Below are 18,027 nucleotides of genomic sequence, written 5' to 3' on the forward strand. Positions count from 1 at the left end.
TCCCTCTCCCTCTGCTGCTCCCCCTGCTTCTGGGCACTCTCTCTCTCTCTCTCCCCCTCTGTCAAATAAATAAATAAAATCTTTTAAAAAAAGAAAGTTGTGAGCCAAGGGAATCAAGGCTGAGCACACTTGATCAGATTTTAAGGTTGAGAGTGGATGAAGTTAACACAACAGTTTATGTGAGAGTTGTCCATTACAGGCAGGAACATCACTTGGCCTCGTGGCCTCACAGTGATTAGACTTGCATCATAAGCCATCGAACTAAAGTTCTCCTCTTTGCACCTGGTTAGGCCTTCGGCACCTCTATTTGACCTTGGTGTTGGTGGTTTCATCCTTAGATTAGAGCCCCATGTCTGTCTTATTTGCAGGGTTACCCCCACTTAATGTTTGTTGAACTAACACCTGCCCATTGGGGTCGTGTTTCACAGAAGTCACAACACTGCCCCCCCGCTAGCAACCCCCAGCAGCCCCCAGTAGCCTCCTCTGAAGCTCCCAGCAGCCCGTCCGTGGGCTTGTCTCCCTGAGGATCAGAGCCCCATGGTACACGGAGGCTGAAGGAACTCTGTAAGTCTAGAACAGCAGAGCCCCTGCTTGCATTATGCTATCCAGGTGCCTTTGAAAGGGGACACAGCCTTCCATTTCAGAACAAGAAGCTTAACAGGCAGATATATCTGTGGCAGCCAGACTAGAACTCAGGGATGTCCCTCCTCTATCACCTAAGGGACCAACAACTAAAGCAGGAGGGTAGTCCAAGTAGGATAACAAGGTGGGCTAGAGCCTCTCCTTCGGTCACCCGGACCTGGGTTCAAACCCTGCCTTTGCCACTTCCTGAGTGGTCTCGGGTCAATGACATGACCCCTCAGGATGTCTTCTCTCATCAGTAGAATGGGAACCGGGCCTCCTTCAGGTGATGAAAATAAAATGGGAAAAAAGGTATTTAAGGTGTGTTGACAAGCTGTGTGACCTCATGCCAGGTGTGCGCTGCTGGCTGCTATGTACACAAGTGTTATGGCTATTATTCCCCCTTGACCTTTGCACAGCACTTCACAGTTTACAGAGCTCTTTTTGTAGATGTCATCCTATTTGATCCTGTAGGGTAGGCGAAAGGAAGGTATCATTCATCCCATTTGAGAGATAAGAAAATTGAGGTCCAAAGCCATCCTCAAGGCAGGCTAGCAGGTGGCACAGCTGAGACCTACTTGACTTCGGGCCCTGTGTCCTTTCCTCTGTCTCAACCACCTCCTTCAGACAGAAGGGGCAAGTATGGCTCCCCTCCCATCCTGCTGGCAGCATGGACCTTTGGGGATCTGAAGGAAAGAGGGGAAGAAACTGATGTTTGTTGAGTGTCTGCTACTTGCCATGCTGTGTACCAGGCTCTTTATATCCGCTGCCTTCTTCATCCTCACAACCTCCCGGGGACTTAGGAACCATTGGTCCCATGTTGTAGATAAGGAAACAGGCTCAGAGAAGTTAAGTGACTTTGTTGAGGGTATACTACCAGTCCTGAATGGAGAGGGGCCCCAGCCCTGGGGAGCAGTTAGCACACAGACAGGCCCTCAAACTCTCCAGTTAGGCCCAGGCCTGGGCCTTGTGTGTGATGCCTGCAGGTCCTGCTCCTGCCAGTCCTTATCAGAAGGACCTTGGGTCTTTGCCAGGACTGAGTCCATCCCGTGGCCCTCCCTCCAGCTGGCAGGGCCCAGGAGGAGTGGGCTCCAGTCCTGAGCTCTGGCCTTCCATCCATCCCATCCCTGAGAGTCAGGGTGAAGGTGGGGAGCTGTCCTGAGCTGGGCACAGAACAGCCAGAACCATGCGTTCAAGCCCTTGCCCCTGGAACCAGGGTCTTGTGGGATCAGGAGGCCAGACTGCAGGGTATTGAAGTCAGGCAGCCCTGACATGCTAGCTTATCATTCATGTAGCCTTGGACAAGTGACCTGGCTCCTCTCCAGCTTAATTTCATTATCTATAAAATGGGGCCTAATAATACCATCTAATGCAAGGTTGCCACGAGTGCTGATTTGTATGTGCTAGGTCAGCAGGCTTAGCACAGAGCCTGGCACCTAGTAAGTGCTCAGCAAAGCAGAGCCACCCTTCTCGTTGTACTGAGTGAGCCCAGAGGCCCAGACCTCTCCCTGATAAGCTGTGTGACCCCAGAGAGGCTACCCAGACTACTCGGCTCTTCGTCTGTAAGGTGGGAATTAAGAGCATTGATGTGGATGACCTCAGGCTTAGTGGGGTGGTCGAAGAAAACCTACGTATTGCTAATCTTACTTCTCATAGAGGTGTTGATGTGGACCTAGTAACCAGGGAAGGAGGTGCAGGGCATATCCACGACCATACTAGGCTCTTGTATTATTTTATTTAAGCCATGGATGTATATCCCCATTGTATAGATGAGGTTCACAAATATCTAGGCAGTGATGGGATTTAGCTAAATTTAGCCCCAAAGCTGTGGAACCTCAAACCTGCCCTCTTTTTCTACCGACTCCCCTGAGTCACATTCACCATGCAGAGGCCCAGAAGGGTGGCCCAGAAGCACGATTCACCAACCTCCTTCCCCAGTAGCTGCTTGATGAAGCTCTCCGGTCTAGATGGGATCTGGCTGGGGCCTGATGAACATAGTAGGTGAGGTCAGCCCCAGGTCATACTGACCAGGAGCTTCCCCAGAAGGCATATCCTGGAGTCCCCTCCATGCCACACTCGCTTCTGGGAACTAGTCTGGAAATGGCCCCTCACCTGTGGGCCTTGATACCTGGGACTTTGACACCTGGAAACCCTTGAAGGGGCAGGAGGCAGGTGAGTGGGTGATAAAAAAATGCAGGAACACAGGCCAGTGCATTCCTGGGCTCAAGGCCAGGCCGGTCTCGGCTTCGCCAAGACAAGGGGTCAGCCAGCAGGTCTTGGGAGGGAGCTGGAGCTCGTAGGGTTGTAGTGTGCAGGGGGCTGCCAGGCTGTCCAGGCTGGCCTGGGGTGGGCTTCTCCGGAAGGAGAAGGAATGTTCCGAGTGCTGATGAGGACCGTGTCAGCTGGGCAGGTGGAACAGCTGTTACCATCCACTGGCCGCGTGACCTTGGACGAGCCAGTCCTTTCTCTGAACAGTGAATTCACAGGGTCCCCTCAGAGGAAATCCGGGTGGATCAGAAGCTGGTGGATTGAACTCTGCGGTGCCACTGGACACATCCTTGCAGCCCACTGGCTGGGAGGCATGGCCTCAGCTGTGTGAGACAGAGAGATATGTCACCCAGTAGACACTCTGCCACCCACCGGGGTTGCCAGCTTGGGCTGTCCTCATGGACTTTGGGGAGACAAGAGCGTGGCCTCACTTCATTCAGGGCAAGGATCCCCTGGATCTCTCACCCCTAGGCTGGGCCTTCCCTCAGGCTTTCCAGCTCTTGCCCTTAGCACAGACTGTTCTGCCCTCTACACTACCTGCCTCACCTCTTCCAGTCCTGTGGGGTGGACTTTCTTTTCTCAAACCTGCTTCCTCCACGATGCCCTCTGGGGTTACCAAAGGGCTGCCCTGGGCTTGAGCTACTATTATGTTTATGTGCCTGTCATATATACTGTGTTTTCTATTACAAGATTAATGCGGGATCCCTGGGTGGCGCAGCGGTTTGGCGCCTGCCTTTGGCCCAGGGCGCGATCCTGGAGACCCGGGATCGAATCCCACGTCAGGCTCCCGGTGCATGGAGCCTGCTTCTCCCTCTGCCTGTGTCTCTGCCTCTCTCTCTCTCTCTCTCTCTCTGTTACTATCATAAATAAAATAAAAACAAATTTAAAAAAAAGATTAATGCATGCAAAATTAGTGCCTGGTTTTTATAACCATTTGAACATCACGGATTCCATAAGGAATTCGTGGTCTCCTTTCCTTTTACCCCAGCGCCAGTCTGCCTGAGAAATGGAGACTGAATCATTCCATCAACATTACATTTGTCCATGTCAGTGACTTGGCAATTAATCATGTCGCCCTGTGACTCGCTCGTACTTTTATTTTGATTTGTTTTTCCAGTAGTTGCTGTCTAGCTTCATTTCAACTCCCCGTGCACATGGGAAACCCTTTGGACAGGATCTGTGTCTGACCTGCTTCCCATTTGGTGCCGTGTTTGCACTAATGTGCCCATCTTTCACGTTGGGGGAAAGGGAGTGGGCATCCAGGGCTTCTCTGGGGTGGCTGGACCTCTCATTTTCTGAGCCAACCTGCCAGAAAGGAAAGGAGCACAGAGAACGTTCAGGCCCCTGTCCTAGCCTCAGCTGCTCACGAGTGTGACCTTGGATGCGTGTCACTCAACCTCTTGCCTATAATTTGGGCACGATAGCCCTAGTAGCACTCCCTGGTGGAAACTGTAAGGACAAGATGCGCACAGAGCCACACCCACACACAGAGGAAGCAGTTCGTTTTCTCGAGGAGGTCTAAGAATGCTGGGGTTCAAATTCCAGCACGTGGCTTTGCCTCCCTAGATAAGTTCCTCTTCTCACCGGGCCTCATTTTCTTTCCCTGTGAAATGGGGTGATAGTATCACCTCGGGCTGTTGGTGTGGCAACGAGAAGAGCTCAGCCAGGGCTGGGCCTGCAGTAGGCACCCGTTGTGGTGATGGTCCTTATCATTATTTTTGTTCTACAGAAAAAGATGCCTTGTGTATCAGCTCTCCCACTTACCCTCACAGGATGGGGCTCCTAGGGCCTGTGACTGCCTGAACCCAGTCTATGGTGTTCTCTAAAATGAGTGCTAGTCTTGCCCTGAGGTGGAGTCCTCCATGCTCTTGGCCAGATGTGCTGCCGCAGCACAGGGAGCACAGGATTCCCAGGAACCCCCATCCCCGCAGCCCCTCCAGCTGCTGGGGATTTCATTTCCTCCCAGGGAGTGGTGTGCAAGAGGGTGTTCCAATGAAAACTCCCAGAGGAAGAAGGGGGCCGATTAGATAGTATGCTGTCTTTCCTCTTTGGGACTTTGGGGAAGTGACTGAGGAAGTTTCTGGAACTCGGGGTCCCTCGAAGGAAGTACCCAGCAATCAGGAGCCCTGCTATCTGGCCCTGGGCTGCCAGATTATTTTCATACCCTGGAGACACCAGACTCAAAACTCAGCCCCCGGCTCAGTCCTGGATGCTGCGCTGCTGATGGCAGCTAGCCTGCTCCCGTGGAACCTTCTTCTGGGAAGTAAGCGCAAGCAGGGGAGTCTCTAAGGAGACCAGGGATTTCCTTATGAGAAAACTGTATGTGGCTGATTTCACTTTGAAACCGAGCCTCCTCCCTCAGGCTGATGTGATTGGTATCTTTCTTCCAGGGAGGTCCCAGAACATTCCGTCATTCATTCCTTCGTTCAACAATTATGTATTGTACACTAGCTATGTGCCAGACATCACTCGGTGCTGGGGTTGCGTGAGGAATAAGACAGCTTTTCTCTACGGAGCTTACATTCCAGCAGGGGAGACAGACAGTAAACACCCCCTACCCACCAACTCTGGCAACCACTAATCTGTTCTCTATAAGCTTGGTTTTTGTTATATATATATATTTTTTTAATTCCACAAATAAGAGAGATCATACAGTATTTGTCTTTGTCTTTCCCTAACTTTACTTAGCGATATATCCTCAACGTTCTTCCATTTTGTCACAAATGGCAAGATTTCATTCTTTTTTATGGACAAATAATGTTTGTGTGTGTGTGTGTGTGTGTGTGCATGTGTGTGTGTACACAGGCCACATTTTCTTTATCCATTCATCCGCCAGTGGGCACTTAGCTGGTTTCAGTATCTTGGCTATTGTAAATACTGCTGCAGCAAACACGAGGGTGCAGAGATGTTTTTGAGTTAGTGTTTTTGTTTTCTTTGGGTAAATACCCAGAAGTGGAATTACAGGATCATAGGATAGTTCTATTTTTAATTTTTTGAGGAGCCTGCATACTGTTTTCCATAGTGGCTGCTCAATTTACCTTCCCACCAACACTGCACAAGGGTGTCTTTTTCTCTGCATCCTCGCCAACATTTGTTTCTTGTCTTTTTGATAGAAGCCACTCTAACAGGTGTGAGGTGATATCCCACTGTGGTTGTGGTTTGCACTTCCTGATGACTAATGATACAGAGCATCTTTTCTTTCTTTTTTTTTTAAAGACTTTATTTATTCATGAGAGAGACAGAGAGAGAGAGGCAGAGACCTAGGCAGAGGGAGAAGCAGGCTCCATGCAGGGGTCCCGATATGGAACTCGATCCTGGGACTCCAGGATCATGCCCTGGGCCGAAGGCAGGCGTTCAACCGCTGAGTCACCCAGACGTCCCCAGAGCATCTTTTCATGTACCTGTTGGCCATCTATATGTCTTCTTTGGAAAAATGTCTATTCAGATCGTCTGCCCAGCTTCTAGTTAGATTTTTTTTTTTTTGGCTGTTGAGCCAGATGAGTTCTTTATATATTTTGGATACTAGCACCTTATCAGACATATGATTTGTAAATATTTTCTCCTACTCAGTAGGTTGTCTTTTCATTTTGTTGGTGGTTTCCTTTGTTGTGCAGAGGCTTTTTAGTTTGATATAGTCCCACTTGTTTATTTTTGCTTCTCTTGTTTTTGCTTTTGGTGTCAGATTCAAAAAGTCATCCATAAGACTTATGTCAAGGAGCTCACCATCCACGTTTTCTTCTAGGAGTTTTATGGTGTGAGGTTTGATGCTTGAGTCTTTAATACAGTTTGGGTTCATTTTTGTGCATGGCATGAAACAGCTGTCCAGTTTCATTCTTTTGTGTGTGGCTGTCCAGTTTTCCCAACACTGCTTATTGAAGAGACTATGCTTTCCCCAGCACATATTCTTGGCTCCTGTGTCATAAATTAATTGACAATGCATGCATGAATTAATTTCTTTCTATCCTATTCCATTGATCTCTGTGTCTCTTCTTATGCCAATACCATAATGTCTTAGTTACCAAGCTTGTAATATAGCTTGAAGTCAGGGAGTGTGACGCCTCCAGCTTTGTTCTTCTTTCTTAAGATTGTTATGCCTAGAGGCACCTGGGTGGCTCAGTTGGCTAAGTGCCTGACTTTGGCTCAGGTTATGATCTCAGAGTCCTGGGATCAAGCCCCAGTTTGAGCCCTGAGTTTGGTTCTACACCCAGTGGAGAGTCTGCTTGTCTCTCTCCCCTTCTCCCAGCTCATGCTCTCTCTCTGTCTCTGTCTGTCTCTCAAATAAGTAAATAAAATCTTTTAAAAAAAGATTGCTGTGGCTATTCAGGGTCTCTTATGGTTTCACACAGATTTTGGTATTGTTTATTCTAATTGTAAAAAATGCCATTGGAATTTTGGTAAGGATTGCAGTGAATTTGTCCATTGCTCAGGTAGTATGGACATTTTAACTGCATTAGTTCTGACAATCTGTGAGCACAGAATATGTTTCCATTTATGTGTCTTCTTCAGTTTCTTTCACTAATCTCTTGTTGTTTTCAATATAGAGGTCTTTCACCTCCTTGGTTAAATTTATTCCTAGGTAGGGGTGCCTGAGTGGCTCAGTCGGTTACGTGTCTGCCTTTGGCTCAGGTCATGATCCCAGCCAGGGTCCTGGGATCGAACCCTGCCTCAAGCTCCCTGCTCAGCAGGAAGCCTGCTTTTCCTTCTTCCTCTGCCTACCACTCCCCCTGCTTGTGCTTTCTCTCTCTCTCTAATAAATAAATAAAATCTTTTTTTTTAAGATTTTATTTATTTATTCATGAGAGACACAGAGAGAGAGAGGCAGAGACACAGGGAGAGGGAGAAGCAGGCTCCACCCAGGGAGCCCAACATGGGACTCGATCCCAGGTGCCCAGGATCATACCCCGGGCTGTAGGCAGCACTAAACCACTGCGCCACCGGGGCTGCCCTAAATAAAATCTTTTTAAAAAATTTATTCCTAGGTATTTTATTCTTTTTGATGTAATTGTAAATGGATTTGTTTTCCCAATTTCTCTTTTTGATAATTCATGATTAGTATATAGAAACACAACAGATTTTTGCGTATTGGTTTTGTATCTTGCAACTTTACTGGATTTGTTTATTAGTTCTGACAGATTTTTGGTGTAGTCATTAGGGTTTTCTGTGTATTATATCACAAATAGTGACAGTCTTACTTCTTCTTTTCCAATTTGGATGCCTTTTATTTCTTTTTCTTAACAATTGCTCTATGATCTCTATGATTCTTAGTGCTATGTTGAATAAAAGTGGCAAAAGTGGGCATCCTAGTCTTTCCCTGATCTTAGAGGTAAAGCTTTCATCATTGAGTATGATGTTAGCCATGGGCTTGTCCTGTATGGCCTTTAATATATGGAGGCACATTCCCTATATACCTACTTTGTTGAGAGTTTTTATCTTAAATGGATGTTGAATTTTGTCAGATGCTTTTTCTGCATATGTTGAGATGATCATATGATTTTTATTCTTCATTTTGTTAATGTGGTACGTTACATTGACTAATTTGTGGACATTGAACCATCCCTGCGTCCCTGGAATAAATCCCACCTGATCGTGGTGTATGATCCTTTTAATGATTTATTGAATTCTGTTTGCTAATGTTTTTTTGAGGATTTTTCCTTCTATGTTCATCAGGGATATTGGCTTATAATTTTCTTTTCTTCCGGCATCTTTGATTTTGGTATCAGGATAATGCTGGCCTTGCAAAATAAGTTTGGAAGAATTCCCTCCTCTTCTGTCTTTTGGAAGAATTTGAGAAAGATGGGCATTAATTCTCTGTTGAATGTTTGGTAGAACTCACCAGTGAAGTTGTCTGGTCCTAGACTTTTGTTTGTTGAGAAGTTTTTGATTACTGATTCAATCTCCTTACTAGCAATTGGTCTATTCAGATTTTCTACTTCATCATGATTCAGTCTTGGTAGGTTGTATATTTCTGGGAATTTATCCATTTCTTCTATGTTGCTCAAGAAGAATATAAAAGATAATGCTTACCTGTTTATGTACTGTATGTACACATGAAAGGGTGAGATGTTTCGGCTACCTAATAGCTAATTCTCTCCCCCTTTGGGGTCAACATTGCCCCTCTTGAGAATGCATGATATAGGGTCTTATCAGTAATTTTAAGGAATCTGTGTACTCCAGAGCATATTAGTTAGTTAGTTTTTTTTTTTTAATGATTTATTCATTTATTTTGTGGGGGAGAGGCAGAGGAAGAGAGAGTCCCAAACAGACTCTGTGCTGAGTACAGAGCCTGATGCAGGGCTTGATCTCACACTCCTGATACCATGACCTGAGCCGAAATCAAGAGTTGGACGCCCAACTGACTGAGTCACCCAGGTGCCCCTCCAGAGCATATTTGAACTCAAAGTAGTTCAAGACACTAGCTCTATAAACTCCACACCCAGGGTTCCACTAATGTCTAATAGATGTCTTCAACTAAAAATGTCGAAAACTGAACTGCTTATCCCATTCCCCATCCCTTGTCTTCCGCATTTCAGATAGCAGTGACCACCCCTTGCTCTGGTCAAGGAAACTCGGCAGCATCTAGGCCCCTCTTTCTCTCACAGCGCAACTGCTTCTCACCCCCTCTCTGCTGTCACCCTGCCCGAGCCTACATCATTGCTCACCTCACCTGTCACAGTGGCCTCCCACCTGGCTGTCCTGCTTCAGCTCTTGTACCCCCAGTGCCTGCCAGGTCATAGGTGCCTTATGGGAGAGGATGAAGGAGAGGAGGCGGGATAATGTGCTGGGGGTTGTCCCAGTGGGCCCCATGAACCAGAGAGAGGTGGGGGGAGAAGTGGAAGAGCTTGATGTCCCAGAGTTCCTGCCCCAGCCAGTGTCAGTGTGGGAATACAGGGGGTGTGAACGCCAGTTCCTGGGGAAGCCTACATTCTTGCGCCTTCCTGCCCCACCTGCCTCATTTCCTCCTCGTGTAAATTTCTGTCAGGCTCTGACCTCAGCACCCTCTCAATGCCCAGAAATGGCCCCCTTTCTCATCAGAAGTGACACTGGGCTCTGTTCTTCTGAGGGCTGCTGTGTGCTTTCTGGGTACAGACCAAGAAGCAGGGACAGCTGGGACATGAACTAGCGGGTGAAGCGGCCCAAGCACAGCCCCCCACGTCCACTCCACCACGGCAAGCTCAGCTTTCAGCCCAGAGTTCAGGCAAGGGTTCCCTGGGGCCTCCCCTTGCCATCCTTTCTCAGGGCCTCCTGGACTTTGTCCGCAGCATCAGATGCTCCCTGCGTCAGATGCTTTGTGACCATCTTACGCTGTCTGTCTCGCCCACCAGGCTCCAGGCCTGACGTGGGCAGCCCCGTGTCCATGCGGCCTGCTACATTCTCCCCCAGCCCAGCAGCCACCAAACCACAGGAACTCAATAAACCTTGGTGGGAAAACAAGTGGATGTTTGATCCAGGGTGTGGAGTTCAGGGGAAGGAAGCTTGAACTCGTCAGGAGCGGCCTCTCAGCGAAGGAGAGAGGGGCCGTGTGTGCCTGAAGGACGCAGTCACGTCATAACGCAGGGATCCTGTTGGGGAAAGATGGACGCCTGGGACTCCCTCTCCTGAGCACAGCCAGGCCGTTCCCCCGGAGCCTGGCCGTGGGCCTCTCATCTCAGTGGCCTTGGCCAGTGGGGGAGGGAGATGCCAGCTCCTCGTGGGCCAGAGCACACAGCGTACGCAACCCGACCTTGGCCTGGCATTTCAGGGGCACGGCCAGAGCCACGCATGGACGGCGAGATGCCGCTTCCAGGCTCTGGCAAGCCATGGTGCTTCTTGCGCTTTTCCTTCTAGGAGCTTAGCTGCTGGGGGGCATTGTTAGAGAAACGAGGCACCTGGGAGGGGGGTGGAAACTCCCCCTTTGCTTTCCCTGAAGTTCTGCTTCCCTTCCCCATTTCTACCCTCCCTCCCTCCCTTCCTGGAGGCCTTGTCTTATGTTCTGGAAAGCTCTGGGGCTTCACACCACACTTTTCCAGGCCTTGGAGCAGCATGGCAGCTGGTGGTCTCCAGGGCTGTGTGTGCCCTCCACAGACCCTCGTCACCTTTGCCCCTCTTGGGCTTCCCTTGTCTCTGCATCTCCATTCACACTCACCCAGGCTGGTCGCATGCTGTCACCCTGACTTCAGCAAGACAGGGGTTGATGCTCTCTGACCAGAGAAAACCACGATCCTGGTTATGATAAGACCTGGGGGCTGGGCAGGCGGGCTCTTGGGACGAGTGCTGGGAGAGCTGAAGGACCCTTCACATCACAGGCCGCACCAAATGGTATCTTTTCTCCAGACAGTACGCCTTCCTATGCTTCTCGTGTTTTCCCAAACTCTCCAAATCCCTCCAAACCCAGGGCCCTTCCTCCTCATTTCTACCTGGTGAACAATTTCTTACCTTTGAAAGAACTGCGTTGGGGCCCCTGGCTGGCTCAGTCCATGAGCCTGTAACCACTGATCTAGGCTTTGTGAGTGTGAGTCTCATATTGGGCATAGAGCCTACTAAAAAGAAACCTTTTTAATTAAAAAATAAATAAAAGGGGCAGCCCCGGTGGCCCAGCGGTTTAGTACCACCTTCAGCCCAAGGCATGATCCTGGAGACCCAGGATCGAGTCCCACGTCGGGCTCCCCTGCATGGAGCCTGCTTCTCCCTCTGCCTGTGTCTCTGCCTCTCTCTCCCTTTTTCTGTGTCTGTTATGAAAAAATAAATAAAATCCTAAAAAATGAATGAATGAATGAATGAATGAATGAATGAAAGAACGAACAAACCGGCTCGGAACTAGAGCACCCCTGACCCCACCTCACCCCACCAAAGCATGTGACTTTTCTCTGGGTTCCACAACCATTTGCATTAACCAAAGCTCTTTCATGTCTTCTGGTCGTTTCTTTGCTTGACTCCCTGGAGGCAGAGAGCAGGCAGGTCTTATTTATGTCTACAAAGCTCCTAGCCCAGCCCAGTGCCTGGCACTTGGTAGGTCCTCCATGGAAATCTTCATGAAAGAATATCTCAGGAGAGGCTCCATCGGAAAGATGGTCTCTGAGAAAGGCCTTGGAGACGCTGGGTCTCAACAGCAGCCCATACTGGAGGGCCAGGATGAGCTTTCCTTTATGTGTTTTCTTGTTTGATATCTGTGTCCTCACACTAGCAAGTAAGCTCCATGGGGACAGGGGGGGACATTGTCTTTCGAGTCCCTGAAGCTTGCACATACCTAGCACAGGGCAAGCACCTGTATCTACTTAGTAGATGAATGGATACGGTTCTGCCAGCGAAGTGTTCATGGAGGAGAGGGGGCTTGGGGGGGGGGGTCTTTGGGGCAAGCAAAGGAAAGAGTTTCAGGGTCCAAGAGAAGTGAATTTGAAATGAGGAAAAGGAGCTGGAGCAGTGAGGAAGGAGGGCCTCAGGGAGGGAGCAAGGTGGACAGATAGAATTGAGGGATTCAGGGACCCAGGCGTGATCTGGAGCAGGTCTCTGAGACCAAGGCTCAGGCACAGGAGCCCTGGCACATGATAGGTCCTACATGACCAGAACCAGCACACAGTAGAGCCTTCATGGCGTGAACAGGCACACAGTGGGTCCTTCATGACCCAAACGGGTACATAGTGGGTCCTTCCTGGCCCGAAAAGGTACATCGTAGGTCCTTCATGGCCTGAACAGGCACATGGTGGATCCTTCGTAGCCTGAACCATAGGAAGTGGTCACCTTCCCTGGGCACAGGCAGGCCCCTGCCCCAGGCTGGCTCTCAGCAGGTGGCACCTAGACCAGAACACCAGGGACAGGGAGATGGTGATGACCAAAGACTCCCAGGCATCCTGGTGTAAGGATGGAGATGCTGGCTGCCAAGTGAGGAAGAGAAATGGCAACAGCACTCTAAATCACCTGTAAGTCTGATGAACAAGCTTGGCCCTTTAGAGGAGGAAGGGAAAAGTTAACTCCTAGTGCACAAGGCCTTGGAAGCTTCCATTCAGCTCCAGTCTATCACAGAGAGGACATCTGAGGTCTGAAAACCAACACAGGCCTCTGTTCCTCACACCAGGGAGGGGTATTTGGGCCACACTTTGGCCAGCAGGGGATGCAAGCTGTCCTGCCGGGTGGCCCATGCTGCCAGCCAAGGGACACATCTACAAACTTGACCAGCAGACAGGGAGAAACATGGTATGCTGTTCTTATTTTGCAGTCAGCAATAATTAGGAAGCACCTCAGTTTGCCAGGCTCTGCCCAGGGCAGTCGCGTACCCGCTGTGGTTGAGTCCATGTGACTGTCCTAACAGGCAGAAGTCCTAGGTTGTTTTTACAGCTGAGCACCCTGAGGCTCTCAGAAGGACTCCCATCGGGCCACCTGCACAGCAGATGGGGGCACACTGCAAACCACTATCTCTTGTCATTCCAGAAAACTCCACAGCCAGTGTGAGCGAGGCAGAAAGGAAGGCCCAGGTATATTACCACGCATGTATGAATGAAACCAGGATCGAGGAGCTCAAGGCCAAGCCCCTGATGGAGCTAATTGAGAAGGTGAGTTCCTGGAGCAGCCTTTCCTGGATCTCCTCTGGCTGCCACCCCAGCTGTCAGGTGTCACTGGGTCTGCCTACCTCACACCCCAGCCACCTCACCCAGCTGGATTATAGAACCGGTCAGGGCTGAGTGTGTCTGAGTGTGTGTATGCGTGTGTGTGTTTGCGCTCCTGTGCATGCACGTGTCTCTATGGGTGGGAATATCTGTATATGGGGGTGTATGCGTCAACATCGTTGTGGATGTGCACATGTATGTGCATCACTGTGCATGTGCATGTGGAATGGGGCCATATTTACAGAGAAAATGTTTCTGGGGACGCCTGGGTGGCTCAGTGGTTGAGCCTTGGGCTCAGGTCGTGATCCTGGGATCCCGGGATTGAGTCCTGCATCAGGCTCCCCGCGGGGAGCCTGCTTCTCCCTCTGCCTGTGTCTCTGCCTCTCTCTGTGTGTCTCTCATGAATAAATAAATAAAACCTTTAAAAAGAAAAGAAAAAAAATGTTTCTCTACCTTGCTGCTTCCTTTTCCTCCGAGGGTATGTCTATGTGTGAGGAGGGCTATGTTCCAGAAGGACCAACAGAGAGTCTTGTATCAGAAGCAGAATAGCCCCTGCGTGAGGAGGGCCCACATACCCCAGGCCTCCTCATCCTCCTGCAGAGGAAGAGCCATTCTTGCTGAGCATCTCCCAGTCAGCCTTGGATGGGCTCTTGGGGGCTGCCCATGGCTGGCCAGGGTGCCTGACGCCCACAGAGGGTGGCCATGGGTGTTTTCTGGCTGTTCCAGGTTCCCCCAATGCCCTGCCTTGTAGCTCGGCTCTGGGAAGACATTACAGCAAGGTCGAGAGCTGTGGGCACCGGGGATTGGACAGTCCTCCCCTCTGGCCCAGGCCCCACATACCAGAGCGTGCCAAGCCAAGGAGACCAAGGAGATTACAGAAATCCCAGCTCTGCAGTGCCTGGCTGGCTCAGCTGGTAGAGCATGCAACTCTTGATCTCGGGGTCGTGAGTTTGAGCCCCATGTTGGGCATGGAGCCTGCTTGAAAAAAAGAATCCCTGCTCTGAGAGAAACTAGACCCCACTGCTTTATCAACTTTCATTTATTTTTTTTAAGATTTTGTTTGACAGAGAGCACAAGCAGGGTGAGCAGCAAAGGGGAAGGGAGAAGCAGGCTCTCTGTGGGGAGCCTGATGTAGGACTTGATCCCAGGACCCTGAGATCATGACCTGAGCCGAAGGCAACCATTTAACCCACTGAGCCACCCAGGCGCCCCTTTATCAACCTTTTCAAAAAATATGGAGCCTTTTTTCCCCATAAGCACAATTGAATTTATGCATTAGTAGAAATTATATCACATGATTCAGAATCCAAAAAATGAAGAGGGTACGAGAAAAGTCTCCTTCCCATCCCCATCACATCCTTGAGAGAGCAGCTGCCCCATGGATTCATGGCTGGCTTGCTCGGATAAGTCTCGCTCCATGGGTGTCTCCTGTTTGCTGGTCAGAAACTCTGATGAAGACCATCCCGGGATCCGGGATCAAGTCCCATATCGGGCTCCTTGCAGGAAGCCTGCTTCTCCCTCTGCCTGTGTCTCTGCGCCTCTCTCTCTCTCTCTCTCTGTCTCTCACGAATAAATAAATAAAAGTCTTTAAAAAAAAAAAAAAGACCATCCCTTTCATCTGCTCTTGAGGCTCAGAGAGGTCAGATGACCGCTCCAGGGTCACAGCAGGTTAGCAGCTGGAGCAGAATTCACACCCAGGTCTCCCTGCCACCTCTTCACCTCCCGTTCCCTCTCCCTCCCCACAGCTAGGGGGCTGGAACATCACAGGTCCCTGGGACAAAGACAACTTCCAGGACACTCTGCAGGTGGTCACCTCCCACTACCGCACCTCTCCCTTCTTCTCTGTCTACGTCAGTGCCGACTCCAAAAATTCCAACAGCAACGTGATCCAGGTGAGCTGGCCCGGAACCCTAGGAAGAGGAGTGGGCATGTTTAGCGTTTAACCTCATGACCTGTTTTGAGTTTTGCAAGTGGCAGAGTAGGGGCAACTGGCTTCTGGTTTCTGAGCCTGGATTATTTCGGAGGCTCTGAACCATGAGATTTGTACAGGTAAGAAGTCATGAAAGAGTAGGCTGCCATTCTTGAGGGGTGGGGGGATGTCACCATGGCACAGATGAATCTCTGGGATTCTCATTGGTCACTGTGGATGTCAAGTCCTAGGCACAGCTAAAGCCACCTCCCGGCCCCCTAGCCTCAGCCTCCGTCCTTTGTGGCTCTGCTTAGAATGGCTTTGAGTCCATCTCTTCCTGGCGGAGCCTGCCCTAGACTTTGTATCAGCACAGCCAGGGCAGCCCCTGCTCTGCCCACCCTCAGGTGCAGAAGCAAGGAGCCCAGGGTGAGCTGAAATCCCCACCTAGCTCCTTCTCTCACCCATTGTGTGACCTCCGGCAAGTACTTCAACCTACCTGCGCTGCAATGTCCTTATCAATCAAATGAACTGTAGTAACGCCTGCTCTCCGGACAGCAGGGTGTGGCCACAAGGCTCTGCTAGTTGCTGCCAGGAATTGACCCTCCCCTACCTCCCAGACCCTCTGCACATCCTCCCCTGGCAATCTCCCCTTGAATCCTCATTCCAGCTCTGAGGATGAGATACTATTTCCCCTGTTTTCTAGAAGAACCTGAGGATCGGAAAGGTTCAATAACTTGACTAAGGCTCTGCAGGCGTCAGTGGCCCTTAACCACTGCACCTTCTTGGGAAGTATTTAGTTAAGTAGAAGCAGTGTGCCAAGCCTCAGAGGTGCTTAGTGGGGAGGGTGGCTCTGACCTTTCAGAAGGACCCAGAATCCCCATGTATGGGCAGGTATGCAGCCAGACGTGTGTCTGTCCCTGCCCTGGGTGGCGGACCCCAGAGGCGACCTCTGCTGCCAGCTTCTGCTCCTGCTGGGGCCCAGGCTGGCTCTGTGTTGCCATGTCCCCACTGTCCCCACGGCGGGCAGTGTACACGTGTGACAGTAGATCCCCTCTCACTCCTGCCTTTCTCTCCAGGTGGACCAGTCTGGTCTGGGCTTACCTTCAAGGGACTATTACCTGAACAAAACTGAAAATGAGAAGGTGAGTGTGCTTCAGACAGAGTGGCTCTCAGCCCACACCCCACGACGTGTTACCCCCATGGTGTCCCCTCAGTGTCCACACCTGTGTGGGTCTTTGAGGCTGGAGTTGCATAGAGGTGACACTTACCTGACGGGTTGTAGGTGGTCCCTGGCAGAGGAGGCTGGCTGTTTCACATTCAGGCATCACGGGCATAATCGGCAGGTATCCTTTGTCCCCACTCTAGAGCGAGACAGCAGTAATGGCCATGCCATGTGTGGCTGCCAGGCCTCTGGTCCTCCCAGTAACCCTGCAGGTATAGCATATCTCTGAACTTCATTCACCGCATCTGCCACATGGGTATTATTTTTACCTTGCCTTTTACAGAGGAGAGAGCAAGGCTCAGAGACTCTAAGTGACCCACTCAAGGTCCATCCCACAGTGGTGAGGCTGAGATTCACTTCCAGACCCGCTAACTCTGAAACCCACACCTTGTCTGAGGTTCATCGTCTCTCTGTGCATTATCCCACCCATCTGTACTGAGTAGCCACCTGCTAAGTGCCTGATGTTGGGGGGGATAGTGGTGACTAAGGCAGGCATGGTCCCCACTCCACAGGGCTTAGAGTCTGGCAGGGGAGGCAAATGTTAATTAACTAACCAGTTAGAGGCATAGTGACAAATTGTGATAGCTCGAGGGTGAACTGAGGACGTTGAACACAGATCTGCAGACACGGTAGAGAAGGGCAGTGCAGAAAAAATGTGTCTAAGAACTGGTCTGCTGGTAGCTTATATGTGACGAGCATTCAAGAGGGAGTGTGGCCCGGGAGCACAGGGACCCACCGCCGGGGTCCTGTGGGTTTTGTCCTGAATGCCCTGAGCAGCCATGGAAGCAGCGCAGGGCCAGAACCATCCCTGCAGTGGGTTGGCAGTGGTTTCCTGTGTGGGACTGGCTCTGTTCTGCCCACTACCCTTGTCCAGTGGGTGGTGGCACCCACTTACAGAGTGGGTGCCATCCTGCAGGTGCTGACAGGATACCTGAACTACATGGTCCAACTGGGCAAGCTGCTGGGTGGAGGGGATGAGGACGCCATCCGGCCCCAGATGCAGCAGATCCTGGACTTTGAGACGGCACTGGCCAACATCACCATCCCCCAGGAGAAGCGCCGGGACGAGGAGCTCATCTACCACAAAGTGACAGCTGCTGAGCTGCAGGTAATGTGAGCTCCGGTTGACATGGGGCCTGGGACAGGCACAGGGCTTTGGGACAGGGTGCTGGGCTGAGGAGGTTGTTATACCCACTTCATCAGATCCTCAGAACAACCCTATGAAGCAGGGATGATTATTGCCCCAATTCGCAGATAGAAAAACTGAGGCTCAAAGAGATTAAATTTCCTGCCGAGGGCCACACAGCCTTTCTGTATCAGCATTGACCTCAGGAGGCTCTATGGTCATGATGACAGTCCCACACCCTGATTGGGCATTTCCAATCTCAAGCCCCGGTCACATGGAGTCTGGTTTTCAGCAAACAATAGAC

At 50.5% G+C, this 18,027-nt stretch overlaps 1 protein-coding gene across 2 annotated transcripts in view; it reads left to right on the forward strand.

The window, feature by feature from the left end:
- Window positions 1-18,027, forward strand: part of ECE1 (endothelin converting enzyme 1) — a 115,203-nt gene that overhangs the window by 69,501 nt on the left and 27,675 nt on the right. For both annotated transcript variants that reach the window (XM_072827953.1, XM_072827952.1), the window contains 4 exons: window positions 13,291-13,412; window positions 15,212-15,358; window positions 16,452-16,517; window positions 17,514-17,705. In XM_072827953.1, the coding sequence (XP_072684054.1) occupies window positions 13,291-13,412; window positions 15,212-15,358; window positions 16,452-16,517; window positions 17,514-17,705 (527 nt within the window). The remainder of the gene's footprint in view (window positions 1-13,290; window positions 13,413-15,211; window positions 15,359-16,451; window positions 16,518-17,513; window positions 17,706-18,027) is intronic.

Source organism: Canis lupus, chromosome 5 (genome assembly GCF_048164855.1).
Source record: "Canis lupus baileyi chromosome 5, mCanLup2.hap1, whole genome shotgun sequence".
Classification (NCBI taxonomy): Eukaryota; Metazoa; Chordata; class Mammalia; order Carnivora; family Canidae; genus Canis; species Canis lupus.